At 53.3% G+C, this 27500-nt stretch overlaps 9 protein-coding genes and 1 non-coding gene across 10 annotated transcripts; 5 read left to right on the top strand and 5 right to left on the bottom strand.

Annotated features, from left to right (window-relative positions):
* Positions 1 to 36: 36 nt before the first annotated feature.
* BDP55DRAFT_t108 lies at positions 37 to 135 on the top strand. The gene has a single exon. It is a non-coding gene; the product is annotated as a tRNA-Leu (tRNA).
* A 284-nt stretch (positions 136 to 419) lies between these two features.
* On the bottom strand, positions 420 to 2233 carry BDP55DRAFT_655110 (eukaryotic translation initiation factor 3 subunit I). The gene is made up of 5 exons (XM_060574296.1): positions 2050 to 2233; positions 1423 to 1903; positions 1250 to 1366; positions 973 to 1197; positions 420 to 915 (listed from the first exon to the last, which is right to left on the bottom strand). Exons 1-5 carry the CDS (start codon positions 2097 to 2099, stop codon positions 772 to 774), a joined length of 1017 nt encoding a protein of 338 aa, XP_060432454.1. The 5' UTR covers positions 2100 to 2233; the 3' UTR covers positions 420 to 771.
* Positions 2234 to 3329: 1096 nt separating this feature from the next.
* BDP55DRAFT_29481 (uncharacterized protein) lies at positions 3330 to 4396 on the top strand. Its single transcript, XM_060566571.1, has one exon. It carries the CDS (start codon positions 3628 to 3630, stop codon positions 4360 to 4362), a length of 735 nt encoding a protein of 244 aa, XP_060432453.1. The 5' UTR covers positions 3330 to 3627; the 3' UTR covers positions 4363 to 4396.
* BDP55DRAFT_29535 (formate-tetrahydrofolate ligase) lies at positions 4337 to 7330 on the top strand. Its single transcript, XM_060566576.1, has 2 exons — positions 4337 to 4429; positions 4484 to 7330. Exons 1-2 carry the CDS (start codon positions 4406 to 4408, stop codon positions 7013 to 7015), a joined length of 2556 nt encoding a protein of 851 aa, XP_060432452.1. The 5' UTR covers positions 4337 to 4405; the 3' UTR covers positions 7016 to 7330.
* Positions 7331 to 9031: 1701 nt separating this feature from the next.
* BDP55DRAFT_546998 (ferric reductase like transmembrane component) lies at positions 9032 to 11009 on the bottom strand (the record flags this gene model as incomplete). The annotated part of the gene is made up of 4 exons (XM_060568709.1): positions 9032 to 9573; positions 9634 to 10508; positions 10574 to 10735; positions 10798 to 11009. 4 exons carry the CDS (start codon positions 11007 to 11009, stop codon positions 9032 to 9034), a joined length of 1791 nt encoding a protein of 596 aa, XP_060432451.1.
* A 4179-nt stretch (positions 11010 to 15188) lies between these two features.
* BDP55DRAFT_655098 (uncharacterized protein) lies at positions 15189 to 20248 on the bottom strand. The gene has a single exon (XM_060574295.1). It carries the CDS (start codon positions 20120 to 20122, stop codon positions 15617 to 15619), a length of 4506 nt encoding a protein of 1501 aa, XP_060432450.1. The 5' UTR covers positions 20123 to 20248; the 3' UTR covers positions 15189 to 15616.
* Positions 20249 to 20490: 242 nt separating this feature from the next.
* Positions 20491 to 21681, bottom strand: BDP55DRAFT_655095 (uncharacterized protein). The gene has a single exon (XM_060574294.1). It carries the CDS (start codon positions 21287 to 21289, stop codon positions 20642 to 20644), a length of 648 nt encoding a protein of 215 aa, XP_060432449.1. The 5' UTR covers positions 21290 to 21681; the 3' UTR covers positions 20491 to 20641.
* A 1503-nt stretch (positions 21682 to 23184) lies between these two features.
* On the top strand, positions 23185 to 24559 carry BDP55DRAFT_726139 (uncharacterized protein; the record flags this gene model as incomplete). Its single annotated transcript, XM_060579102.1, has 6 exons — positions 23185 to 23361; positions 23413 to 23517; positions 23572 to 23662; positions 23714 to 23810; positions 23865 to 24125; positions 24181 to 24559. The coding sequence occupies 6 exons, from the start codon at positions 23185 to 23187 to the stop codon at positions 24557 to 24559; spliced, it is 1110 nt and encodes a 369-aa protein (XP_060432448.1).
* Positions 24560 to 24856: 297 nt separating this feature from the next.
* BDP55DRAFT_29281 (rhomboid family protein) lies at positions 24857 to 25997 on the top strand. Its single transcript, XM_060566559.1, has one exon. The coding sequence runs from the start codon at positions 25154 to 25156 to the stop codon at positions 25850 to 25852; it is 699 nt and encodes a 232-aa protein (XP_060432447.1). The 5' UTR covers positions 24857 to 25153; the 3' UTR covers positions 25853 to 25997.
* A 95-nt stretch (positions 25998 to 26092) lies between these two features.
* On the bottom strand, positions 26093 to 27398 carry BDP55DRAFT_547099 (uncharacterized protein; the record flags this gene model as incomplete). The annotated part of the gene is made up of 3 exons (XM_060568720.1): positions 26093 to 26682; positions 26735 to 26882; positions 26940 to 27398. 3 exons carry the CDS (start codon positions 27396 to 27398, stop codon positions 26093 to 26095), a joined length of 1197 nt encoding a protein of 398 aa, XP_060432446.1.
* Between the last annotated feature and the right edge of the window lie 102 nt (positions 27399 to 27500).

The raw sequence follows: 27500 nt of genomic DNA, 5'->3' as shown, positions 1-27500 counted from the left end.
GCTACTTATTTTGACATTCTGCTCAGTTCTCACATCGGAAGGGTGGCCGAGTTGGTTATGGCGCCAGGTTAAGGTCAGCTTAACATCTGTTTCCTGGTGGGGCAACCCGCGCGAGTTCGAGTCTCGTCCCTTTCATTTTTTCTGTTTTCGACCTTGATTTAGACGAAAATAGCTCTAGGATGTACGACGGTGACGGCTGTTTCTTCCTTTTTGCTTTTGGGCATCTCAAGCGTTGCAGGAAGTTGCAGGAAGTTGTAGGAAGTTGTAGGGGGCTACGCAACTCTCCATCGCAACATGCGAATGTCTGCGCGCATGTACCTTCATGGACCAGTGGAATCTCATGCCAGCAGACACGGCAAGGTAAGGTACACGAGCAAATAAATACATGGGAATCCAATGCAACATACTAGTAAATCACATTCGGATATCATCATGACTTTCATTCAATGGTACTAACTTGTTGTTTGTCAGAAATCTCATCATTACATTTTGGTTCATCTCATCCTCAAAGGCTTCTTCCCGCCGCCCCAAAAGCGTAGAGAGGAGGAAAGTTTGATATCATCCGTGTTACCAGGCTTCTTTTTACTTTCGTTTTTGGTTTTCGCGGACTGCCCTAGGTTTTTACAAAACCAAATCTAACCATCCCCCCAGAGATTTCCCAGAACGCCGTACTAATGCAAGCCGCGAAAGAAAGACGAAAGAAGAGAAAAAAAAGAAGGGGCCTTGCTCTTGAATTTTTTTTCTTTCCAACCAAAATTCCCCAATCTTTCTTTAGTTCTCCTGTCTGTTCTTCCGTTCCCGCTCGACCTCGTACATGAAATCGAAGTAGCCCTTGTCGAACTGGTGGACACGGACGTAACCGTCCTCACCACCACTTGCGTAGCCCTTTCCGGTGGGGTCTGCGGCGACGGTGTTCTTCAAAATAGTCAGTCAACGGCATAACATGACATCATGAGGCTAGGGGGGGCTTACCAGAGGACCGAAGTGACCACGGACTCTGCCAACCTCGTCTTCAAAGACCTTGTGGTAGAATCTTGCCTCGAACTTTCCTTGTCTCGCCGAAGTACGGGTGACATCCATGGCGGCCTGACCACCTCCGAGGATAACAAAGTCCTTCTTGGGTGTGATGGTGGCACTGTTGAGGGGGGTATCAGCGGTGTAGGTCTTGAGAACCTCGAGGTCCTTGGCGGTGATGAGCTATATCTAGTCAGCATTTGGTCTCGTGGATCGTCTGATATGCCGGATGTACCTTGGACGTCTTGTCCTTGGAGGCGGTGATGAAGTAGGTTCTGTCCTGCGACCACTGGAGATCCGTGATGGGCGTGTTAAGCTCGTGGACGGGCTCGTTGTAGATCAGGTCACCGTTCTAGAAGACGGTCAGCTTCAAGTTCCCCCTTATGATATCGCTCTGGCCGGACCCACCTTGGCATCGTACTGCGACACGGAACCGTCCTCGTGACCGGCGATAATGTACTTGGTGAGGTAGCTGAAGCCAGCAACGGTGGCCTTGCTCTCGTCGCAGACAATAGTCAGGACGCGCTCATCGCTCTGCTCGGCCTCGGGGTCGGGGTTGATGTCGACAACGATGATGTTGGAAAGGAAACCCATGCGCTTCTCCGTGACACCGAGCAGCTTGGTGCCGTCCTCGTTGAACTCGACGCGCTTGACAGCGGTAGGGAACTCCCAGGTCTTGAGGTTCTTGCCGGTCTTGACATCCCAAAGTCTCATCGTGTTGTCGGCGGAACCAGAAGCAATCAGGGTGCTGGTGGGGTCGACGTCGACGGTCCAGATGGCACCGACGTGGCCGTGGTAGGTTCCCAAACGCTCGCCATTGTGTGCGTACCAGGCGCAAATCTGTTGATCCTTGGCGGTCGAGAAGATGAGGTCGCCGTCCGAGTTGTACCTGTGTGAGGTAGGCGCATCGGGTTAGCATGCGTAGCCCCTCCTATGGTATGGGAGTTGGGAGTTGAGGGAAAAGAGAGCCCTGGGCGCTTCGGTTCCCCCTCCTTGGATTGGACATTTCGCGTGTTGGGGGTTGCAGAAACGTACTTGATCTGGGTGAGCGCACGCTCGTGACCTGCCAAAAGAATGGGCCTCATATTGTCTGATGTCGGGAGGTGATGCGGTTCTCGATATCGGGGGGCTTGGTATGCGGGCACGTTGTTGCGGCAGGGGACGTCGGTCTTTAAAAGGCTGGTGTCGTCGGGTCAATCGTGAATTTTTGCCTTCACCTCGACATTGTGGGTTTCGGTGCTCTGGTGTGTGGGGCGCACTTTTTCCCCGCGACCATTCTGCCGGTTGAGGTGAAGGTCTTTCACCGCCTTACCGCCTTGAGCCGCCTCAGGCAATCGGTGTTAGCTTACCTTAGCACGGGCATATGGGCAGTCACCGTGGCACAGCAAGGTGAGTCAACCGTCCCAGCTCGTGGCGCGCGACAGCTCACCTCCCCTCCCAATGGAAAGCACCCGACCTCTGATAGGTACAGTCGACCTTGGGTAAGGAAGTACATACGGTAGCATGGTAAGGTAGGTAGGTACCTGTCACGCCTGAGGGAGGTGTTCGAGGAACCTTCCATCAGCGCAGGCCAACCTAGCCTTCCTTCTAGAACTTTAGCGTGCCGGTCCAGGCTGGTGCACGTCACGGAAGGAGCTGCCCCTGGAGAGGCTGGCGGCGGGACGGGAGTCATGGCAGCTCCAACCCTCCAAGTCCAACTGTTCAAGTCCAAGCCAGACAGCGTGGCAGTCGTGGCATGGCACCCGTGGCCGCCGTTGAAGCTCCGTGCCCATCAGAATAGTGCGGTCATCATCATCCAATTCCCACGCCGTTCCATTCCGTTCCCATTGTCCATCTTCCCCGTCGAGACGAGTACTTGGTTACTTCGTACACTACTCTGTACCATAACAACGTCCCTTTTATGGCAATCCGACTCATCCTTGACTCATACGTGTTCCATGAACAGCGTTTCCGGACCTCGAAACTTGGCATTAAACACTATCAAGTCAAGCCTCGGACCCTTTGGCTCAACTACGTGAAGCTCATGGTAGTTTCACATGCGCTTTACCGAGACAGTCTTTTTTGCGAAAAGAAATCAGACCGTCCGGACCACCGTCGTTTGTTTCTTTGTCTTTGTCTTGTTTCTTGTACCATATTTGTATCACTCACCCCGTTTCCTCTTTTCCCTTCTTGGGCACGTCAATTCATTCGATCAATCTCCTTATCCGTTCAGTCTTGATTGGTTTCTCAATTGTGTGTTTTCCAAAACATATCATTCGCAGGACCATTCATCAACTAAAATAGGCTGTTTACTCCATACTGAGCCTATTTTATAATACCCACAACTCGACTTCTTATCGATCGGGTTTGCCGCCGGCCTCGGAGACTCGCCCGAAATTTTCGACCTGCCACAAACGGCTGATCCTTCCACTTCCACTGGGACTCACTCGTACAGAGTCTGCATAGCCAGGACCAGGGAACCTCAACAGCCACAGTCATAGGTACGACTCACACGCACGCGATCTGGGAGTCACAGGGCCCTATCGCTTAGCTCCACTCAAGGGAAGATCGAAGCCAGCAAGGGACACACCACCAAGGCCCAAAGGAAGACAGACACTCATCTCGGTATTCGGCATGTCGTCTATCAGCCAGTTGAAAGGCCCTCAGAGGCTGTCTTGGACGCGCCGCATGGCCATGCCCAACAAGTCTCAGCTTCGGCTGAGAACCCGCGGCTTGCCCTCGAGAGCACCGTCGTCCAGTAACAATCCATCGTCACTGTCCCAAGGAACCCAAACTTCCTCTTCCCGCCGGTCACTTCTGAACCTTGGGGTAGATACGGGTCGTTCCCCATCTGGCCGTCGGCCCTGCAGCGCGCTAAATCCCGACTTGCACCGCTGCCCACCACCCCTCATTCTCGCTGCTCCCGCTTACACCCAACCTGCGCGCTTGACTTCGGTGCCCGTCCCGACATTTTCATCTTCTTCCCATCATCCCAAAAACTTCGCGTTTGGACACCTGCGAGGACAAGCTGCATCTTTGGTCTCTTGGCAATCCCCCCGTCCGTTTATTGCAAGGACCCCGGGTTCCTACGATACGATTTCCCCAAATAGGTCCTTTGCAACCTCAGCCATGGTCGCCAACAAAATCGATGGCACTGCCGTCGCCAAGAAGATTCGGGAGTCCATTGCCAGCGACATTCTCGAGAAGCAAAAGGCGAACCCCAGGTTCCAGCCTCGGCTTACCATTATCCAGGGTATGTCTCCTCACTTTCGGAATTCGTCATACGTTCGCAGTGCTAACAATAATCTTCCACAGTCGGTGACAGATCGGACTCAAGTATGTCGCGCTTCACCATTTACCCCACCATGAAATTTATCGCGATGCTCACAACCCCGCAGGCACCTATGTGCGCATGAAGCAGAAGGCCGCAAAGGAGGTAAGACATGTCACTGGAACCCCAGACGTAATGACCAATGACTAACATGGTCAGGCAAATGTCGACTGCGAATTGGTCAACTTCCCCGAGTCCATTTCTGAGCCCGAGCTCTTGGACCGCATCTACCGCCTCAACGACGACCCTGCCGTCCACGGCATCTTGGTGCAGCTCCCCATCCCGAAGCACCTCGATGAGTACGTCATCACATCTGCCGTCGCAGACGAGAAGGATGTCGATGGATTCGGCACCAGGAATATCGGTGAGCTCGCCAAGAAGGGCGGTCGCCCCTTCTTCATCCCTTGCACCCCCAAGGGCGTGATGGTCCTCTTGAAGGAGGCTGGAGTCGACGTAAAGGGTAAGAACGCTGTCGTTCTTGGACGCAGCGATATTGTGGGCAGCCCTGTCAGCTACCTGCTTCGCAACGCTGATGCGACTGTCACCGTGTGCCACTCCAAGAGCCAGGACTTGGAGGCGCACCTCAAGGCGGCGGACATTGTCATTGCGGCCATTGGCCAGCCCGGCTTCGTCAAGGGCGAGTGGCTCAAGCCTGGTGTTGTGGTGATCGATGTTGGTACCAACTACGTCCCCGATGCCTCCAAGAAGTCTGGTCAACGCCTCGTCGGAGACGTCGACTACGACTCCGCTGCCGAAGTTGCTTCTCACATCACCCCTGTTCCGGGTGGTGTTGGCCCCATGACCGTTGCTATGCTTCTGTCCAACGTTGTCGAGTCCACACTCAAGTCGTTTGAGAAGCAGAGACAGAGGAAGATCTCTCCTCTGCCGCTTCACCTCAAGGAGCCCGTTCCCTCCGACATCGAGGTCTCCAGAGCCCAGAACCCCAAGCAAATCACTCGCTTGGCCAAGGAGGTCGGCATCGCATCTCACGAACTCGAGCCGTACGGAGCCTACAAGGCCAAGGTTGACTTGACCATCCTGAAGCGCTTGGAGCACCGTCGTAACGGCAAGTATGTTGTCGTTACGGGCATCACCCCCACGCCTCTTGGCGAGGGTAAGTCTACCACGACGATGGGTATTGCTCAGGCCCTGGGCGCCCACCTTGGCCGCGTCACCTTCGCCAACGTCCGCCAGCCTAGTCAGGGACCTACCTTTGGTATCAAGGGTGGTGCCGCTGGTGGTGGTTATGCCCAGGTCATCCCTATGGACGAGTTCAACCTCCACTTGACTGGAGATATCCACGCCATCACTGCGGCAAACAACCTGCTCGCAGCTGCGATCGAGACTCGCATGTTTCACGAGAACACTCAGAAGGACGGTCCTCTTTACAAGCGTCTTGTGCCCGCCAAGGGCGGCAAGAGAGTCTTCCCGCCAGTCTTCCTGCCCCGCCTCAAGAAGCTCGGCATTGAGAAGACCAACCCCGACGAGCTTACCGAGGAGGAGATCCGCCGCTTCGCCCGCCTTGACATCGACCCCGAGACAATCACTTGGAGACGAGTTCTGGATGTCAACGATCGCCACTTGCGTGGTATCACCGTCGGCACTGCGCCGACTGAAAAAGGCCAGACCCGTGAGACTGGCTTCGACATTTCTGTTGCCAGCGAGTGCATGGCCATTCTTGCTCTCAGCACAGATCTTGCTGATATGCGTAAGCGCTTGGGCAACATGGTTATTGCTAGCTCCAGAGCCGGCGACCCTGTCACCTGCGACGACATTGGTGCCGGCGGTGCGCTCACTGCCCTGATGAGAGACGCCCTGAAGCCCAACCTCATGCAAACCTTGGAGGGAACTCCTGTGTTTGTGCACGCTGGTCCTTTTGCCAACATCAGTGTTGGCAACAGCTCCATTTTGGCTGACAAGATGGCATTGAAGATTGTCGGTACCGAGCCTGATGAGAACCACTCTGAGAAGGCTGGTTTCGCCATCACTGAGGCTGGCTTTGACTTCACCATGGGTGGAGAGCGTTTCTTCAACCTCAAGTGTCGTGCCTCTGGTCTTGTTCCCGATGTCGTCGTCATTGTTGCTACTGTCCGTGCCCTCAAGGTTCACGGCGGCGGTCCCCCTATCGCTCCTGGTGCCGCTCTCAACGCTGTGTACAAGGAGGAGAATGTCGACATTCTTCGCGCTGGTTGCGTGAACTTGAAGAAGCACATCGAGAACGCCAAACAGTACGGCATTCCTGTTGTTGTTGCCATCAACAAGTTCGTCACGGATACTGATGCTGAAATCGCTGTCATCCGTGAGGAGTCCATCGCTGCCGGTGCCGAGGATGCCATCCTGTCTAACCACTGGGCCGAGGGTGGAAAGGGCGCCATTGAGCTGGGCAAGGGTGTCATCGCCGCCAGCGAGAAGCCCAAGGACTACAAGCTTCTGTACGATCTCGAGGGAACCGTCCAGCAGCGTATCGAGGCTATCGGTCAGAAGATGTACGGCGCTGCTGCTGTTGAGTTCAGCGAGCTCGCTCAGAAGAAGGTTGATACCTACACCAGACAAGGCTTCGGAAACCTTCCCATCTGCGTTGCCAAGACGCAGTACTCCCTGTCTCACGACCCCGACCTGAAGGGTGCCCCTACCGGCTTCACCGTCCCCATCCGGGACGTCAGACTGGCCGCTGGTGCGGGTTACGTGTAAGTTGAGCCAACCATCCAGGAATCATTGCACTACTGACAAAATCACAGCTACGCGCTCGCTGCAGACATTCAGACCATCCCTGGTCTGCCCACAGCCCCTGGGTACTTGAACGTTGACGTCGACACCGAGACTGGTGAGATTGACGGCTTGTTCTAAGTGCGCGAGGGATCATTTCAAGTACGATATTTGGATTTTGAGGCGCTTATAGAGAGAATTCATTTTATGGCGGGACGTGGGCAAAAAAGGAAAGCGGCATTCCATTTATTCAACAAATGGCGCTGGGGAAACGGAAAGAAAGACTAAAGAAACATGCATCTGTTCAACAATGATACCTCCTCTCGGACTCTTAGATAGACCGAATACAAGAATACAAGACTATTCACATCAAAGATTTGGAAATGCAAAGACCTTTCCGTTCGTCATGGGCCTTTCTTTTCCCTCGGGTGGTCTAATAGCTGGGAATACGATGGTCCATCTCTGTACCGATCCTCGCATACTGCCTGATCACGGGACATGGATATGGGAGCAGACTTGTCACTACGGAAACCGTAGATAGGGCAGTTTATCCATCGGGGCCGAAGCACTGAGCATTGTTGGCCGACATTAGCTCAGCCGGTTAAGAACCCCCAATGTCATCTCTTTCTAACTCCCGACGAGAATTCCCAAAACAGCACCACATAATCGCCCAACTCGGTCATCGTAACTTTCTTCTCCCTCTGGCATCTCCTTCGCGAATGGCTCAGTTGTCATTCAACTTTTGGGAAAAGGAGTTCGATGGTCCGCTTGGCAGGTGCTCAATCGTTTCATCGGGGAGCCGGGGGAATAAAGTTACGGGAAGCGATGCTCCGTTTTGGGGGCAGCATTCGGGTACTGGAGATGAGATGCATGGGAGCGAGCGATTGGAGGAGTCGGCTGTGTCGGCAGTGTCATTTATAAAGTGAATACCTTTCTGCCATACTACCCGTTGCTTTGGAAGCTCTAGTGGGAGTTGATTCGTTTCGGGCCGGCTCGAGTTGTCTGTCTAATTTTCGTGGGTTTCAGTTCCTACCCTCCTTCATTCTCATCTTCGCCTTTACGCTCCCGCTACTATACATATCGCGCGGCTGAACTAAGCGGAATTTCTTGAAATGCTTTTAGCCACTGGGAAAGGGAGACTCGAGATTGTGAGAGGCTATATTGGCATTTAAAGTGCGCTTGATACACAGTCTTTGGGATATGTCGTTCGTCGCCCGAGGATAAGATTAAGCTGAGCACGACAAACTTTATGCTGTTAATACCAACGGCCTTTATCGCAAGAGTATGAGGTTATCAAAGACTGTCGGTAAATATACCGTATTGCCATGGCCGAAGGAGATTGGGCCAAAGACCGACATAGGTACTTGTAGATGCTCCGAAGAGGAGAAGGGTGTTCTTGGCGGGGTATCACGATCCGGACATCAGACGACTGTTGGGATCGTCGACAGAACCCCGTCATCGTTATATGTCTTTACTCCAACCCCATCAGCTGTCAAACCCCTCGAAGAGCTTACCAAATCCGTCTTCAGAGTTTGCAAAAGTTCAGATCATTCCACGAAGGAACAGCCATTCCACACTCCACACTGAAACCAAAAGGGGTAAGTAGCATGTCATGCATTAGGAAGTCATCTTCACAAAGGGATCGAATAGAGTATTTGGGTTTTCCCATTGTCCATTGTTCTATGAATCATCAAAGATTACAGTGTGGCCACCGAGGCCAAGCTTCTGTAAAGGGTATGAACGCGCGCGCGACGACAAACGACCGGCGGCAGCTAGCTAGCAGAACGGAATCTCTTTGACCAGACCCCAAAAAGATCCAACCTCTGTATTCTATGTTCTTTTGTTGCCAAGCTGCGGCACAAATGCACAAGAAAGAGCAAATCCAGAAGACCCGTCCCCGGCCGTATACCTCTCCTTTGCCCGTATATACTCCAACGCCATACAAAGAGACCAAAAGAGATCAAAGTATGCACACGAAGAATCTCATTGAGCTAGAATATATTACCAACCAAACTGCTCACAGTGAAGCTCGACGGCGGGACCAGATGTGCGGATGCACCCGGCAGTCGTGTTGCGGACTTGCGTCATGAGGCTCTCAGGACCACAGCCCATAACGAGAACTCGCTGGTCGGAGGGGGTCTCGTCGATGGCGTTCTGGATAATCTTGGCGACGTCGGGGCGGCCATAGTGGACAGGGATACCGCTCAAGCTGTTTGTAACTCCGTTCTGCTGGATGGTGGGAGACGAAGGCGAAGTTGCATCAGACTCAAAGCCGGACTTCTCGGGATCAGATACGGCGCGAGTGTTGATTCTGGGGGGCTGCTGGGGAACGCCGTTGGTGGTCTCGAACTTCTCAGATGAAGGAGTGAAGGGTGTCGAGGCCTCAGACGAGATGGTGCCCGAGCGGGAGCGGTCCTCCTTGGAAGAGCCGGGGTTTTGGGAAGAGTCCTGGCTTCCAGGCGCGCGGGTGACGTACAGTTGGATGTTGGCACCGAGGGCCTGACGAATCGTGGAGAGGTGACCGGCGAACCATTCAAGGCGAGCTGAGAGATCCGATTAGTTTGGGTGTTTGGGAGAAAAAGTTAATCGCGAAATGTACTTACCAGGATCCTTGACCATCCAGACAAAAGTGACACTCGGCATAGATCCCTGTGCAACCTTCTTGAGCAGGTTGAGGACTGTGCCGACAGTGAAGCTGGCTCCGCTACCTCCGGCGACGAGGATGATCTTGTTATACTCGGCCGGGTTGGGGAACGTTCCATAGGAGCCTTCAACCGAAGCCTTGAGGGTAGCACCGGGGTTCTGGACTGCGTGTTCGTGGAGCTCGCGGGTGAAGCCGTCGTATGAGTTGATGACAAACTCCAGCGGGTTGGTGGCGGCAATCGTGAAAGGGTGCATCTCCAGAGCGCGGATCTTGGGGACCCAGAGGAAACAATGCTCTCCAGAACTAGCTCCAATGGGGGCCTTCTTGAGGATGATGCGAGTGCCGCCGTGGGGAAGCGGGTAGACGGTTGCGTTGTTGTTGAAGCTGTAAAGCACAACACGGGCGAATCTCACAACGCGGTCGGCGACCCAGATACCGGAAGCAACAGCCGTGATGATGACGATCTTCTTGCTTAGCTCTGGCTGGTGAAGGCCGACGAGAACCATCGAGATGGCGAAGAAGGATACATGAAGAATGTAGAACAGTTCGTAGTACCAGAGGCGGACGATTGCGCCGGCGAGCACAAGGGCGAGGAAAGTAAATCCGGAAGCAATGCCGTAGATTTCCTCAGCAACACGAAGGCGTGCCATGTTACCAGCCTCGATGAAGTAGGCGGAGTACGTTGCACCGTGTACAACGATGAGAACCATGGTGATGTACCCGGCGATTTGATGGAGGACATTGAGCCGCTCGTAGGACCAGGCGGTCAAGAAGCCGAGAGGAGTGTTCTTCAGACTAAGAAAGACCACGAAAGCGATGTTGGCGATGGACAGCCTATCAAGTATTAGTTTCTGGCAGTTCCAATGATGCTAAGGGGTTTGGGGTGTAATTCAACTTACCATCCTGCACGAGCCGCAATGACTGTGAGATACGGAAGAGCGGAGGCGTCGATGTGGGTGAACAGCAGGGCGATGTTGATTACGAGATATCCGAGGGCGACGACGAAGTGGCCGGTGGACGGCAAAGCAGGGAACTTGTAGACGGTGACTCTTCGGATGGATCTATGTTAGGGTCAGTATTTTTGTGTGATCAAGTACGGGTTGTTTCCTTTCTCAAGTCTTACCGGGACACAAAGAGGAACGGCTTTGCCAGACCAGACATCTTTGTAGGAAGACCAGCCTTGGAAGCACCACGACGACCAAGGTGAAAGACGATGAAGATGCCCATAAGAGCAGCCAGGGCGATGGCGAAGTAGGTCGTCGCCTCCTGGTTGAGCTTGGTCCGCTTTGCAAAGAGCAAAGGGTAGGCCGAGGGGCCACTAGCACCTCCAGCCATTTTTGCGCGTAGTGGTAAGGATGAGTGAGCAATGGGAAGTTATTCGCGCAATCTGTAGGAGGGATGGTGGATTAGCGCAGTCGGCAAGGTTGTCGTCGTGAGATGAGGTGAGCCGAACAAATGGATGAGAACTGGGAATGTGCCAAGTTTATAACAAGAGGTATTGTTATGATGAGTTGACGAGTGGGTGAAAGAACCCTCGTTTGATAAGGATGGCGCGGAGGGTCTCAGAGTATTGTGATGAAGAGAGCTACTTACTCGGAACGCGGCAGAGGGAGGTGTGTAAAATAGAAAAACTTGGATGACCCCCGCTTGCGGTAAGCGGGAGCGAGAAAGGGTGAGGAAGAATAAGGTGAAGCGTTGTGTACCAGGGAGGCAATATTGAGGTGTGGTGAATGTGAAGGAGGGGGGTCGAGTAGTGGTTGGTGGTGGTGGTGGTGGTGGTGGTGGAGATAGGCCCGGGTAGATTGGGTGTAGGTAGGGAAGGAGGTCTACACACAGTCCAAGCCGTGCCTTCCTTTAGTTCTTAGATTCATCCCACCCTTGTGGCTTAGAATTCATCTTATAGTAGAAAGAAACGAAAATAAAAACTAACCCTTGATATTGTGAGACCGTAAGGTTTGGCAGAGCGGATCTGTCTAGGAAGGAGCTCCTACTACCTGGTTCCTCAGCTAGAGCGTTCCTTCCTTGCTTTTTTTCCCTAAATCCTATACCTTGCTCCTCCTTCATCCAGTACTGTTGACTTATCTGGAAAAATGGCGTCGAGTCCTGCCACTCTATGTAACTCACGCGTGAACTTACACAAGTCGTCTGCATACCCCCACTTACACGCTGTCCTTGGATGAATGCGGTCTACCGACGTAGTTCCCGTGGCTTGACCCGCGTGGCGTTTTATTCCTCTCACCCTGATTTTCCCTGATCGTCCCCCTCCTTCTCGATCGTATCTGGACTTCAGACAACAGGGCAAACGTCCAGATAAGAAAGAGAAAGGAGGATATCACCGTCAGACTCGAGAGCAATCAGCCAAGGTTTCCCGATGAGATGTTGCAATGATAGCCGTCGGATTGTGTATTCAGTCTATACCTTCCCTTCGCGGCCAACCACCCGCTTCACATGGCACCCTCTCAACTCGTTGGCATTCTCATGTTGGCTTGCTTACAACGCACTTACACAACGGCGGCCCCAAAGACCTGTGCATACCAGGGACCGATTACCCAGCTCCATAAACATCCATGTGAGACAGGCGCCACGTTCCCCAGATAAGTCGATCCGTTGTTGAAGTCCCCGGTCTCGAGAGAAAAAAAAACAGGGACTTTCCCCTCTCATGCGGTAGGGTACGTACATCTTTCCCGTCCCGTCTCGAGGAAGCCCAGACAAGTCACAGTAATAAGCCTTCGTCCATGTGAAGAGCCTCGAGCCGTTCCTGGATAGCTGCGTCGTACGACCGCTGAGAAAAGGGCTCAAACACCGTACGTAGACACATATTGCCGCTCCATGCCACTGCCCAATGACGAGATGGCCAACCCCAACTTCGATGAGGGTCCTTCGATGCCGGTAGCCGGTGTAACTTTCACGCCCTCTTGTTCTCCGCAGCTGGAGCAAGCGCAGCAAGCAAGGCGGGAGGAAGCTTGGACAGCGGCAAGCGGGAAGGGAGGCGAGAAGAAAATACGGGGGAAATTGTTTGCTAGGGAAGGTCTCACGAATCGTGGATCTAGATTAAGATGGATTCCCCTACGAGAAGTTCAGAAACAAGAGGGCCGCAATGTCTAGCTCCATACAGCTTGGCCTGGCGGTTTTGGTTTTGTCAGCTTGACAAAGCACTCTACATTTCTTTTGCATTGCGGTGAAAATGCCATGGGCCATAGAAAAGGTACTTTTGCGTAGGGAGGGTACATAGTATGGCAAGGAAAGGGTAGGCAAGCAAAGTTCGTTGAGGTTAAAGTAGAGTGGCCCGGATGAGCCTTTGACGGACAGCCCCTCGACCCCACCGTTGTCTGCAGCGTGCCGTGAACCGCCGCCAGGACTCAGACGGCCTCGCTACACAGTACACAGCCAAAGACGGAAGTACGGGGGTTGTTGACACAATTTGGGTAATTCGAGCCAAACCGCAAAAAGAAACGAGACAACGCCAAGGAGAGACAGAGTCCGCCTCACAAGCCAGACACTTGTTATGATCGAGGGCTGAGGGCTGAGCGTGAGCCAGACTTCCGGCTCCAAAATGCATCCACATAGTAGCATCCAGTGTGGAGCTCCGGTATCAACGTGCCTATCTGCATCTTGTAGATAGATTGACTTGCCTAGATGGGATAGAATCATTACTGCAAAGGCCCTCGTACGGGCCGTGTTTCTTTCGGAGTGCAAGTCGACTCAAAAATCCCTTGTGAGAGATCCTTGGAATGTCGTGTCAGCAGCAAATGTTGTCGACCCCCTCAAAGTCACCTGCTAAATGGGTGACCCTGGCCCCCTTGACCTTGCTGCATTAGGCCGTGATCCGTTAGTCGTGATCTTCGCCATAGTCCACCCGCGTCTAATCCCCGAGAGGGTAAGTCGCCAAGGGCTTGCTTGACAGGCCTCATGTTCTCGCTTGGAAACGGTACCGTGCCAGTGGGGGTTTCCTGGAATTGCACGCCGCCTCTGGGGACGGGATGAACTAGAGGTGCCAGGGCCTGACGGGAGAGCGCGGGAGGACGGGACATGAAGTGAGTGGCGTGGACCTGGCCTGGCCAGTGCTGGACCACCTACTCTCATCGTCCACTCCTATCCGTAGTTTGACAGCCCGTCAGGAACTCGGTGTGATGTGACGCGACGCGGCTGGCCAAAGTGTGCTTCGAGTACGCCTGTATTCGTCACATTGCACCGCTGGCTGGTGCTCGTTGCCGCCATCGCCGGAAGCAGCCGCGCGCTGCGTCAGAAGGGCAAAGACTGCCTCCGTACATACAACTCGAAGCGACAACGTCAAAGTCAACCGGCAAGGGTGTCCAATGAGATGGGGCCAGGTCAATGGATCTAATCAATCTGTTGTAGAAGGCGGCGGCGAATGGCATGAGGTAGGCTTTCGGTCGGTGACACTGCCCAAGCCGTCTAGCTAGAGTAGGCGGGCAAATTGCTGCTCCGAGGCCAGGATGCCGTTGTATCGTGCTCAGTTGCGTAGCATCGCGTGTACCAGACTTTTGTCGCGTAACGACTTGCCCGTTTCTATCGCTCCTGCGTCTGGCTCCGATAGTCTGGTAGCCTTGGTAGAGGACTGATTCATCTTCAAAAGACAAATGTCTTGGTGAAAGCGGCCGCTGCCCTTCGATCCACGCGTACCATACCGGAGGGCAAGCGATACGCCGGATCCGGAACGATGCAATTCCGTCTGGCGGGCTGGCAGATTACCGTTGACTTTGTTGGGCGTCATGGATCTGGTGCTTCCGTTGCTTCTTGAGCTGTCACTTTCCGGAACAATTCACTCGTTCTCTGGAGTACAGAGTTGTTCGTCCACGTGTTCTCAGCCGTGATGTGAGGTCAAAGGGCGGAGTTGATGGGAAGCGGCAGGTTCTGAAGCACGCCAAAATGCAGTCGTTTTCGCTGGGTGCCAGAGCCCAGAGTTGCCTCCATCACAACAGATGCAGCTAAGCATGATGTGCCTGGATCGTGCCTGTCTTTGCGTGCCACTCACATCATCTTTGATGTGATCAAAAGCCACACCCCTTAACCATTCCAGGTCCACGTTTTGGCTGAGACAGTTGACGTGCGCACTGGCGACGCAGGTTGAGGTTCGTGGATTTGCCGTTCCCGAGACAAGATCCAGATCTGTCTGGCTTGGTATTGCTGAGGGTGGATCGCATTGAGTTGACCTATGATTTGAACATACAAGCGGGAGAGGCGCAGAAGGCTGAGTCGCAAGGAAGAGTCATGTTGAACCTATTGGCAGCTGGGCGTATGAGTGTTACGAAGAGGGAGGAGGAGAGAAGGAGAGGAATGCAATGGTGTGGTGAGCAATCCACCCGCGCGGGTAACTACGCTAGACGAGGAAAAGACTTGGCAGAAGTGCAGCGACATGTAGATAGCAAGGTACATCCCTAAACGCGATGCCAAGCTGGAGATAGTAGTACTTCAGTAACCTCTAGTAATCTTATCCCCCCGTTTCCCTCCTCCCGGCCCCACCATCCGCTTCTCGACATCAATTTGACTTCACTCGCCTGCCCACCACTACCGACGTCAACCTAAACGACACACACTTCCGCATTCGTCATTGGCAGATTCCAACGTTCGCTTGAGGCCGCCTTCATCAACATACTTCGCTGCCCTGGTCAACGGGGAAACACATGAATCAGCTGGCCGCGCGGATGCAGAGACACGCCACTTCAACTCTCGACTCTAACTCTAGAAACAGAATCTCAACATTGGAAACAAGGAACTAACACCACGCGGCGATAGCAGCCAAGTCTTGGTAGACTGCAAATCGATGGTATCAACAAACAAGCATCCGGTATGCACTCTCATTTGCTTCTTTCTGGGGCCAACCCGACATCAAAACCGCTTTGCAGATCATCCTCCTCTTGCAGAACTCCAGTCAGAGCATACGCAATCTCTCTTCCAGATGCCTCCGCTGTTGCGCGAGCCTACACTGGCGACGATACCTTGAACGTCTGTCCAAATCGCTGAAGCACTTCGGACGCCTCCTGCGTCAACTCCATTTCCGCCTGCCTCGAACCGTCCGCCTCCATAAAGTTATGGAACATGAGTTTACCGTCGCTATGGTGCTTTGGGCAAAGGCGAGGTTTAAACTTGCAGTCGCAAGCGGGCGCGTCGTCAGCATCCTCATCCAACTGTTCCTCCAGACTGCTTTGCAAGGAATTCCATGGCTTCTTGATCTCTCCTGCGTCTTCGGAAGCCACCGCTTGTTGGAACAACTCCCCGGCGACATTGCGCCTCTCTGAAGCATTAGCGTCGAGCCCTTCGATCTTCCCGAGTTCAAGATTGGCATAGGATCTAAGAAGGTTGATGGACCGCCAAACTTCCGCTGTTTGGGCTTCCGTCTGCCAAGCACCCAAGTTGCTATTCCACTCGTGGAGCCCTTCAAGCAAGTTGAATGCTCTCTGCAAGCTCTGCGGATTCCTCTGTTCGAGTGCTGCTATGACTTCCCTTCTCCTTCTCACGAAAGCAGCTAGCCTCCAGAAGTTGGGCACATCTGCGCTGGTGCCCTCCTTTGCCTTGGCGTCGGGCCATAAAATACTCTGCATGAAATCTGGCAAAGTCTTTCTAGTTTGTTGGTCTCCGAATATGCGATAAGATTCTGACCGTGCCTTGCCAAGCGCAGTCATCAACTCCGTCCGCAGTTGAGAGACTCTATCAGTCTGCTGAGCATCGGGGCTGGCGTCACCAACAGCTCTTGGAATAGTCATGTACGATATCCACTTGGCCGCTTCGCTCTTAGCTTGAAGCTTGATCTGAAGCTCTTGGGTCTGTCGTGCAAGTTTTGCCAGTTCGTTTTGGCTCTCTTTCTTGGCCTTCTCCAAAGCTTCGAGCTTATCCGAGGTTCTCTGCCGTTGCTCCTCCAAAGCGTTGTTTTGGGCTTCGAGATTGCGAAGTTCCGTCTCTTGTGTCTCTCGTTCCCTGTTGAGTTCTCTCAGTCTGTCCGACGTTGTCTGCTCTGAATTCGAGTCCTGTTCTCGTTCTTGGGCCTCGGCCTGCATATGTTCAAGCTTACTCTGGAAAGTTCGAACTTGTTCTCGGAGGCGATCACTCTCTTCCCTCATGCGTAGCTCGACGGCGTGCGCGAGCTTAAGTTTCTCTGTTGCTTGTTGTTCCAAACCGCGCTTGGTCTGTTCTGACAATTCTCGAACTTGCAATTGCAACGACTTGATCAAGCGGTTTTGCTTTTCATTCTTTAGGGCCTTGTCGTCGCCCGAGCTAGATCGGTTGCCTGCCTTGAGGTAGGGTTTCTCGAGGTAAAGTTCCATTTGTGCTTTGAGCTCGAGCGCAGCGGCGGCTAGTCGTTTGACAGATCTAATCGTCGTCCTCAATTCCGCTAGCACCTTGTCCGTCGAATCGCCAGCTTGCCCCAGCTCCAGGGATATCTCCAGCAGGCTGACCTGATCGGCTGCTCGCTTTCCGTGCATCTCCAAGAGGTCCGCGGTGCACTGTAGAGATTCGGGAACCTCTGGGCGTTCCAACAGCCTCCTGTAGTTGTGAATGGCTTCCACCGCTTCTCTGATTTCGCGATAACTCACGGCTTCGAGCGCGGTCTCTAGCTTCAGTTTTTCGTCCAACCTGCGCGCTAGTATGCGGCAGTAATCCTTGATTTCCATGAGTCTGGAGCTGATCTCCCGCTCCAGCGTGGAACACCGTAGGCATTCTGGCCTTGTCAGATCGAGCCTTTTCCAGGTCTTGGTAAATGGATCTTTAAAGACGGGACTTGACCCAGGAGGCACCGCCGTGTCCATGAATTCTACGAACCGGCTACCTCTAGGGCTCAAGACGAATCTGACCCTATCGCGGGGAGGCGGGGTTTCCTGCATTGCGGTGACTTCGGATGCTGCCGCCTCTGATGGGATGGCCACCGCGGGAACAACAAAACTCATTTCTATGGGAGCTGAACGCAGCGGATGATTGTCGAGTATCTTAGGCGGCAGCTGGGGCTGGGGCTGGAAACCGGCTGCGAGCGTAGTAGATCCGGGAGGGTTTGGCGCAGTATACTCCAAGCTGCTAGCATACCTCTGGCGCACCTCCAGCCGCTCTGTCGCGATCTTGGAAAAGGCAATGACGGCAGACCTACGCTCATCGTTATCAAGCTTGACTTGGTCGCTGTAGACACGGAGACATTCTACCAGGTCCTTGTTGTCGATCTGGAACATGGGCTGCACCTGGTCCCCCGGATGTCTGGCGCCCACGTACTCGTTCACTTCCCTGTTGTTCTTCGTCACGTCCATGAGGATGCGCTTCAGCCGCTCGAGATCTTCTTGCAGAATCTCCCCACTATCGTTGATTCTATTCACAATGGTCTCCTCAATCTCTCGTTGGTCGAGCGCGAGCGCGCGTGCCTTCTCGAAGAACGCGTCCCATTGACTGGCATCTCTAGAGCATCGCGTCATCACTACCACGCCGGGGATATGACCCCAGTGATTGTCGTTCCGCGTGAGAGTCTGCTCGATAAACGTGTGCTGCCGCCTCACAGACACGTCCATCCGCTCCCAGGCTCTTTGCATCCTCTCGGCCGCGCACTTGACCTCCACCTCGTCGAGCTTCTCCATCACGGCGTCCATATCTAGTCGGAATGTAAGCCGCAGCCGAGCTTCCTCCTGCGCAGAGGTATACATCAGCCGGCACAGCTGGTGAATGATCCGGTTGACAAAAGGCACCTTCACCCACGTCCGGCCCTGCATCCACTCGAGCAGTGCGGAGATCATACCGTCGTTGGACGTCTCGAGGTCGAAGAGTGCGTAGTAATCGTCCGAGGACATGCTTTCCCCCGTCGCCTTTTCAAACTCGTCCTTGCGAAGCCGGGCCGCCACGTCGCGCGTGTAGCCCGGGTACCGGAGACGGCTCGAGAGCATCGACTGGAACTCGGGGGGCATCGTCGCGAACGTGTCGTTCCAGACTTGTATGATCATTCTCCGCTCCTCGTCGCCGCCGGGGAGGGGCTGCGGGCGGACGAAGATGTGCGTGCGGTTTGGGGCACCCGGGGGCGGGACTTTGATCCGGCGGAGGGTAAACCCCGCGCCGGAGCGGTCTGGTTCGGCGTTGTATGCGTCTAGACCGGCAGGGAGCTGCTGATGCGTGCGGCGGCGTTGGGGGTTATGGATTGGGGGCGGAGGCTGGACTACGGTGTCTGTTGACGATGATCGGGAGCCGTGCCGTCGTTGGTTATGGAGGGGAGTAGAGGGCGAGACCGGCTCGTTGGACCTTATGAAACCTGTGATTTCACCGGGTCGAGTCGGCGTGGGAGTATGGATGAGCGGTGATGCAGGGGAAACGTCTCGGTCTCGGGCGCGGCTCATTCCAGGAGACGTGGCTGTTTGGGAAGACTCGGGTCGGCAACGTCTCGGGGCTGGGATTTCCATGGAATCTTCAGGATATGGCAGTCGCTCGTCTGCCGCTTCTTGGGTGTCGTTACGCTCTCTTTCTCTCTTCTCTCTCTCACGCGCTGCCACTTGCCCCCTCGGTGTCAAAGGTCTCACGGACGCAGGTGAAGGGGATTCCGTTCTCTGCAAGACTTCTGACGGTGGGAGAGGGCGGTAATATTCACCTTCGCCGTTGCCTCTGCCGTGTCTGGCGTCTTCGCGACTCGGGTCAATCTTTATCGGAAGAGGGCGTTGAAGAGAGATTCTGGTTGCTTTCCCAAGCACGGCACTCATCGGTTGCGAGTCGAACGCTTCCTCGGTCGACTGAGAGTACAAGGGACGATTAGTGACTGCCTGGAGCACAGGCTCAGCCTCAGGACTGGGATCATGTTGAGAGCGAGTAGAATTATCCGTAGTAGTGTTTGTTCCCTCGCTGACATTTCGACTAGGAATATATCCCTTTTCTACAAAGCCTTCAACTACCGATTCGGAATCCCCCTGGAGGAGTCGCGAGGCTGCTGGTGTTGGCGTCGACGGCTGGAACTGTGTACGAGTGGCGGAAGACGTGAGCTCGAGGGGGCTGACAATTTCTGTATCGGGAACGATTGGAACTAGCAATGTGTTGCGCGTCTGACGACTCCCATCTGTCGAGATCTCGGGGGCCTTCGGTTTGGTAGGTGATGCAATATCGCCACCGAGCGCGGATAGCAGGGAACTGAGGGCGCCTGAGCCCAGTGTTGGTTTGGTATTTGTCTGGTTGAAAGACCCCGTTGCTCCGGGCTCGGCTTCTCGCTCGCCTGATGACTGCTGCTTCTCCTGGGAAGAGGGGTTCTGGCCGTGGGCTGGAGACGAGGTCGCCTCCTTCTCTGGGTCCGACTCTTGCGAGACTTCTTTGGGGGCCGAAAAAGTCTCCGCTGTCGCTTGAGAATCCTTCGATCCAGCGTCAGCAGAGCTATCTTCAGCTGGTGCGGTGGTGGTGGAGGAAAAGGAGGGTGTCGTGGAATCATTTCCACTGTTGTGTGCATCACCGGGCACCGTTGAAGTTGGTTTCTCTTTATCCGACATGCCGCCCGAGTATTCTATTAAATTGGGATGAGAAAGTAGACAGTTTAGTTAGCTCATACTTGAGAGAAGAAGAAGGCAGGTCGAACGAAATATGAGTATCAAACCCTCAACGACTTTTTCGATATAGGGGTTCTCCTTTTTCTACTAATCTTTGACCCAACCCTCGATGACGTTGAGTCTTCTCGTGTCTTCTAGTAACTCCATGGTGGGAGCATCTGGATGCTTGAAGCAAGGTATCGAGAGGACGATACAAGGGAGACGCAGAACACAAAGACTTTGGTGTCCATGCTTGTTTGGAGATTGAACATGCCGCGACATTTACAATACCATCAAAGAACTCAATGGTTATTATTCACAAAGGCAATTAGGCAAGGGAGTATCAGGCATTCAACTAATTATTTGAGCCTTCAGATGGATCAGGTAAGTATCTCACATGACAGCGCTGTGCAGCGATATTCAGCCATCATAAGATTCTTGAAATTATACTCATAATTGCGACCGTTATAAGGCCCCTTATACTCATAGCGTCGGCGATCTGCTGACAGATCTACCACGTACACTCCTTAGATCAGGCAGACTATCCCGGCTACCGACAACTTCCCCGCCGCCATTCAAAATAAGATAGAGCCCACTGTGACTCGCTTCAGATTGCGTTTCGTCGTCGTCGTTCTCGTCATAAGTATCATCGTCATCATAATCGTAAAACGCCTTGAGGACCATCTCCTCGTCCCTAAATCGCACCATCTTCAACCCATCCTTTGCTTTGCCGTCAATCTCGAGAGCGCGCTTTATATCCCGACTCCTCGCGTCCTCAAACTCAATCATCGTGAGACAATCCCTCGTCAAGCCCCGGATATTAGTCCCCGCGAACCCGACCCCCCTCACGCTGGCAGCCCGAACGTACGCGGCATGAGCTTCGCGCCAGCGGCCCCAGGCACTAAGGACATGGCCACGGTACAAATAAGCGCGGGGCTCGAGGTCGAAGCGGTGCAGATGCGCCGCTATCGCGAGGGCCTGGTCTGCAGCGTTGAGGGCCTGGTGAAGCTTCAGGATGGACAGAGGTGTTTGCAGCAGGGCGTAGGTGCGGAGGAGAAGGGTGTTGACGGTTTGGGCGGCGGAGTCGGCGGCGGCAGGGGCGAGGATGTCGGATTGAGACGAGGTACTCATTAGGAAGAAAACTTTGCTCTCTGGTATTGTTCGGCTTGGAGGCTGATGGGGTTTCTTGTTTGGTGTCCTGATGAAAACGGCGATTTGCTAGTTTGGTGTGTGCCACGGACGTGCCAGCATGTGCTCTTCTCCCTTTGCTTATCCTCCTTCTCGGACCCTAATCTGGTCGGTGCTGATTTTGGCAATGCCCGAATTCCGAGCTTTTGGTTTGAAGCATTCGTTGGATTTACTCCATAGAAAGAGGAAGAGATATCTTTGTGCAGTGTCTCGAGCCAAGTTGGCAGAGCTGAGGGTGTTGCAAGGGATGAGGTTGAAGCAGAACCTTTGAGTTGGGGTAAGCTAAAAGTGAATAATGAAGAAGAGAGTTTGCTGCAAATCTTACCTTCCAAACTCGCGGCAGGTGCCCGGCTTCTCTGAACGACTTTTCGGATTTAGGTGATGAAGTAAATCATTCGATTTGAAATTCTCAAAAGCCCTTGGCCCCCTCTCTCTCCGCGAGCCGGCGGAACAAGTGACGCAGGATGTGGAATTAGGCCAAGACTGCCCCTCGATTTGTTGTTATGGATCAGCGATTGCCGCGTTCGTCAAGGGCGTCGTATGCCAAGACCAACCGAAAGGAAGATCAGATTTCAAGAACAATGAGGGATGTATGGAGTAAATTGCCTGGCCTCTGAGTGCCGAACTCGTCTGGATCGCTGACAGGCTCCCCTGCTTACTTATGTGTCCCGAGGGGCATCGATGAAAGAACTACTGTCTTCCTGCCAAGTTTATTGATAAGAGGGCGCCGGGCTTGTTCGGTGGGATGCTAAGTTGAATCAGATGCAAGTGTCTTTCAAGGGAGGGCCTGGATCGCGGCAATAGCGAGGAATGCATGTGCCGTTTTGGGCATGAGTAAGCACAGCCCGATCTTGGGGCATCGAACGTTGAACGCGCTGCAAAACTCAAGCTTCTTTCCGCGATGGGTATTGTTCGGCTACAACCGAGTGGCGATGCTTTACATTTTTGAGGCCATCATTAAGGTTTGGATCTGGACGCTTTCGTCAGGTCACGCTCGAGGTCTAGGCCAAGCTTTCGAGAAGCATCATCCACAGTCATTGCCGAAGAAACACAACCGTTGGAAAAGCTCTCTGGAACCTTTCTTTTCGGCGAGAAAGAATATCGAAGGATATCGAAGGAGAGAAGAAAGAAGAAGAAAACATCCGGGAACGGAATGTGAAAATAGAGGAGACCTCTCGATATTGCCCGATGTGATCTGCGTGATGACGAGGACAGAATTACAACCTCTTCTGATGATAGAAAGACAGTCCATACTTACAATCCTATGATACAAGGGGATAAAACCCCCCAAAAATAGTGTATCATGATTGCCAACTCTCAGATTCAGCTCAAGTCCCTGTTCACAGATCGTTCAGCGCGTCGTGAGCCACCTGGTACGCCTACCTAGCCACCCCGCGTCTTCCCGGCCGAAGACGTAGCTTCTGAGACCGGTGTTGAGGCTTGCTCTCTAGTTTTAGCGGCGATTGGCGATCCCGGAGGGTGTTGTGGCTCATCGACGCATCTCTTCCCCAGCCTGGACCTCGCCTCCAGAGGCTTCTCATGCTCGGTAGACTCCAGTGTCTGACTGTATGGGGACTAAAGGCGTGAGAAAGTGCACAAGTTGTTCGCAACGGGGCTTGGTTTATGTCTTGGGCGTCGAGTGCCTTCTCGTCCGTAGATGTTTCCGTAGCCCATGTGTCTCGCATAGGCTCAACGCTGGCAACTGTGGTCCACGACTCCATTATAATCATCGGCCGCCTCGGATAATCGGCACATGATCTTGGTCTCTTCCATGAAAGGCAAGAATCTCGAAGCTTTCGAAGCACTCAAACCCAACGACATTGTGTTGACGAGTTAAAATGGTTGAAGTCGGACAATCCTTGCGGTACCACCCTAACTCGGGTGGACACCATATATTCAATCTAAACCTAGCTCTGATTATTGTGTCGACATTATTAGTCTCTCTCCGTCTATTCACGCGCAAGACTATAGCAAAGGCTCTAGGCTGGGATGACTTCCTTGCAATAATAGCATGGGTAGGTAAAGCCGTTCCCTCGTGTAAGTTGTGGACTAACACTGGGAACCAGGCCTTATGTGTCACAATCTCGGCCCTTGAGATGGACACGACCAACTATGGCACCGGGGCCCAGATTGAGGATGTTCCCCGACCGACGCTGCTTCAATTTTTAAAGGTCCGTTGAAGCGTCCCTGGAACTTCTTCCACAGAGCTGACATACTGCGAATAGAGGCTTTCCATCATGGAATTGGTCTACTTCCTCGCTTCTGGTGCAGTACGCTTATCCATATTGGCGTTTCTTCCGCGCTTGAGCAAGAACAGTATGATGATTCCAGTCTCCAACAAGACGAATCGCTGATGTTCGTTGCCAGAGGTGTATACCTGGAGCATTTATGCCCTCAATGCCATTGTGATCATAACAAGTTTGTCGGGTTTCTTTTTCGTCTTGACAGAATGCTCGCAGATACCGTGAGATAACCCTCTCCTGAGATGTAGCAATGGTTGGCTGACTCGGTGCCCTAGCGATGTCTTCAATTATTCCAGCACATGGCGGCAATGCAGGGACAAACGAGAGGAGCGATCGATGATGCTGGCCCATGCCATGATTTGCATATTTGTTGATTGTATGCTGGTTGTCCTTCCGCTGTGTGTCGTAACGAATTACGTCAAAATGGGGGTCAAGGCTATACAAATTTTGCTCGTGTTTTCTCTGGGTATTTTTGCCGTCGTCACCGGCATCGTTCGCTTTTCCATCATCGTCACGACTGATTTCAGTGTCAACACGTAAGTACTCCTTGCCGCGAACGCGTGGCATCTTCAGCAAACTAACACGAAATAGCACATACAAGATGCTTACAGTAGCTGCGTGGACCGACGCTGAGCTTCATGTTGGTCTCTGGGTCGGTTGTTTCCCAGCACTGCAGCCTCTGCTTCGGCATGTAACTTTGATGCTCGGCATGCGCAGCCAGTTGGATAGCACGGGCGCCGCAAGCAAGAGAAACACGATGACATCCACAGCGACTTCCAATAGGAAAAGCGTTTTGAATAGATGGTCACGGAGTACTGTATATGTACGCAGCGAGAGCGCCGGAAGCCAGCCGCTGGAAAATGACGCCGGGCAAGTTGAGGTTGTAGGTGGCCTGTCTGAAGATGTCGAGATGGTGGATCTCGAGAAGGGGGAAGGCGCTGGTCAAGTTGGCAAGCAGACAGATAACTAGACACCAAGAGAAATCGGGGAAAGCTCACGAGCAGCAGAAAGGAAGGCAAAATCTAGTGGCAGAAGTTGATGTGTCCGAATTATGTAGGAGGAAACGTGTGAATGAAAAAAATTTGAGAAGTTGCTGATCAGAACACTGAACAATTGGATGCTTGAGGAAGAACTTACAGTGCTCGGCTCAAGATCAGCACTGTCAAACACTACGTATCCACGCACCTTGGGCACAGACCATTCCTTCTTGAACCCGCATGGTCCGTGCGGACCGCACGACGACTTGGGCTCCTTTCCAAAACGGAGTACTGCAAACCCAAGAATCTACTTCGACAGAAGGCGACAGCTTCACGCCATCTAGACTCTGTACAATCTACAAATTTTTTGCAGTTGGCCACCATTGTACGCGATTCGACATTGAGCTTCATGAAATCGCGGTATCAAGACTAGTTCGACCCACACAAACCCAAAAACCTCTGAGGACACCTCCGAGATATTGGGTCTCATCTTGTTCATACCCAACACCGCTACTTCAAGATCTCCGTCTCCGTCTATTGCCTCTTTTTTCAAGTGCCCACTGGTCTTTCAAGAAGAAAACCTCAATATGGCATCATTATCAGTATTTGGATATCCTTCAAGATTCGCACCCAGCAAGATTGGACTAGTCTGGACTGCCCTCTTCTACGGAGTTCCCGTGACCAATATTGCTATCCATCTCGCCTGGCTCGCCGCCCTCCATCCCATTTTCTCTTCGCTCCCGATAGATCGCAGGCGTCTTTCAGCATTTCTTCACAAGTACTTCATGCTCAGCTCAAGCAACCCGCGACTACTCACCTTCTTCACCTCAGCCTTCAGTCACATCCAGCCTTTGCACCTCTTCGTCAACATGTCAACATACAAAACTTATGTCGAGTCGTTCTATCTACTCGGTATATCACCGCTACGATTTGTTGTACTGTCTCTCGGGAGTGCAATCACCGCTTCTCTTTGTCACATTTTCAATGCCCAGAGAGGAAGGGAAGCAAAGAATAGTGCCGAGAGGACAGCTGTTGGAGCAAGCGGAGCCTTGACTGGTCTCGGCACAGCCCTGGCGTTAATGTTTCCCACGATGAAGGTCCGCCTTTCCGGAACAAACCAGGTTCTGCCCTTGCGCGTCGTTGTCCTAGGAATGTTTGCCGTGGACGCCTACTGCCTGAGCACCGAGCGAGACACAGGAGTGGGACATGCCGGACACCTCGGAGGCGCCGCTTTCGGCTTGGCATACTTCTTTTGGAGGAAAGCTACGGGTGCTTTTACTTTGTAACCTCAAGCAATCTACATCTCAAAATGCAGAGCCTATGGGTACATGTAAATATCGAGATCAACTCTAGCCGCCCAAGGTATATACAGGAGAATGGTATCCTGGTAACAGAAAGACAAGAGTCCACAGCATTCACCGCCACCGAAAATGTCAAACGCCGCGCAACCGCATGAAAGAGGCTATACCATAACCATTGCACAAATCAACAATACCAGGCCCAAGACACTCTTTACCAAATTCTCGCTACCACAACTCTTCACTATTTACCATTGGCTTTGCATTGGGCTTGGTGTTACTGTAGCGATTGGGATTTGTCGGCTGCTGTTGAGTGCCCTGGAAGGTTGGGCTCATTTTGTGTTGTGAGCCGATGGGACTCAACTTGTGTGTCGAAGCAATCGGGCTTGGGTAGGTGACCGATCTATTGCCGGGGCTACCGGCAACCTTGCTTGCCATCGTTGACTCTCTCAAGGGAACTGGACCAACTCCGACGGGCGACATCTTCTTATCTGGGAATCGTGTGGCAGTGAATCCCGGCTGACGGGGCCCTTTGTGGTCATCCCAAGGTGCAGTAGGCGACTGCAGCGGCGATGGAGCACCGCGGCGCGACTTCAGAGATAACGATCGATATCGCGGCGAAGTCAGACCCCACGCCCGACCGAAAGATGCGCCAGGATGATATACACATAAGACTGAGGCGACTAGGAATGGCAAAGCACCGCCGATGACCAGAGAAGCGGCTTCCGACCGCTGAAGAGGGCTATCGAGTCCATCCCAGAACTCAACGAGGCGATAGATGGTGTGCCCCACCAAGACGACCGCCACTGCTGGTATCACTGGGAAGATACTGTCAGGCCATATCGTTTATCCAGCAACGGGTCTACTTACTCTTGACAAAGTTTTTGAACCGCGGTGCTTGATACACGGCGATGTGCTTTGGATCAGGAAGCTTCTGGGTGAACCAGAGGAACAGTCCGACGAAGAGCAGCAACGCCAATATCTGGACGCCTAATCCCGCAAGGAGAATCGAAGGCGTCTGTGGTAGCTTGTTAGAGATGGAAACCTTAGGGAAGAGGAATCATAAAGCCCATACCTGAACACCACCGAGTCCAAAGACAGCCGAGACAACCCCGGCAATTTCCAGCGCAACGACGAGAGCAAGAGCAAAGATGAGGAACAAGACAGTGACTCTTGGCCGGCTAAAGCCAATTCCGAGACCGTAAAGGGCGATGACATGGGGAAGGATCTGGCATATGGCCGCTGCGATGAGAGTAGGGCCCAAGATGGCGCCGATGAGCCACAGGGAGAATGAGGTCCTGCTGGCGGTATCGTTTCGAAGCCTCAACCTTCCAGCGAAGCCCAAGACCTCGAGAAGAAGACCAGTCGCCAGAGTAGACGCGAATAGGGGCGTCTTGAAACGAAAGCCTTGGTACAAGGCTAGAGGCACGAGCAGCGCAAAGGCTACCAGAAAGATGGCACTACCAATCACCGAAGGCGAGTAGGAGGTAAAGCCCCCCGAGTAGGGGCACGAGTCTCCGCAGTCGCCTGTCATTGTGCTCACGTTCCACTTGACAGGCGACAGTGAACGTTGCGTCGCTTGATCATCGGGTGGCTGGACATGCCGAGAGAAGGAGCGGGAAAGGAAGAAGCGCGC

Source organism: Colletotrichum godetiae, assembly GCF_030913485.1.
Source record: "Colletotrichum godetiae strain CBS 193.32 chromosome Unknown BDP55scaffold_10, whole genome shotgun sequence".
Taxonomy (NCBI): Eukaryota; Fungi; Ascomycota; class Sordariomycetes; order Glomerellales; family Glomerellaceae; genus Colletotrichum; species Colletotrichum godetiae.
Note: the sequence above shows the minus strand (reverse complement) of the source record. Positions and strands in the feature narration are given on the sequence as shown.

What these genes read in the sequence shown, in the direction of transcription:
- BDP55DRAFT_655095 (XM_060574294.1), bottom strand. Translation starts at nt 21,289, where the DNA reads ATGAGTACCTCGTCTCAATCCGACATCCTCGCCCCTGCCGCCGCCGAC.
- BDP55DRAFT_29481 (XM_060566571.1), top strand. Translation starts at nt 3,628, where the DNA reads ATGTCGTCTATCAGCCAGTTGAAAGGCCCTCAGAGGCTGTCTTGGACG.
- BDP55DRAFT_29281 (XM_060566559.1), top strand. Translation starts at nt 25,154, where the DNA reads ATGGCATCATTATCAGTATTTGGATATCCTTCAAGATTCGCACCCAGC.
- BDP55DRAFT_655098 (XM_060574295.1), bottom strand. Translation starts at nt 20,122, where the DNA reads ATGTCGGATAAAGAGAAACCAACTTCAACGGTGCCCGGTGATGCACAC.
- BDP55DRAFT_29535 (XM_060566576.1), top strand. Translation starts at nt 4,406, where the DNA reads ATGAAGCAGAAGGCCGCAAAGGAG. An exon ending in AGCAGAAGGCCGCAAAGGAG is followed by an intron (nt 4,430 to 4,483) that starts GTAAGACATGTC and finishes TAACATGGTCAG; the next exon opens with GCAAATGTCGACTGCGAATT.
- BDP55DRAFT_655110 (XM_060574296.1), bottom strand. Translation starts at nt 2,099, where the DNA reads ATGAGGCCCATTCTTTTGGCAGGTCACGAGCGTGCGCTCACCCAGATC. An exon ending in TGTCGCAGTACGATGCCAAG is followed by an intron (nt 1,367 to 1,422) that starts GTGGGTCCGGCC and finishes ACCGTCTTCTAG; the next exon opens with AACGGTGACCTGATCTACAA. An exon ending in GTGGTCACTTCGGTCCTCTG is followed by an intron (nt 916 to 972) that starts GTAAGCCCCCCC and finishes ACTATTTTGAAG; the next exon opens with AACACCGTCGCCGCAGACCC.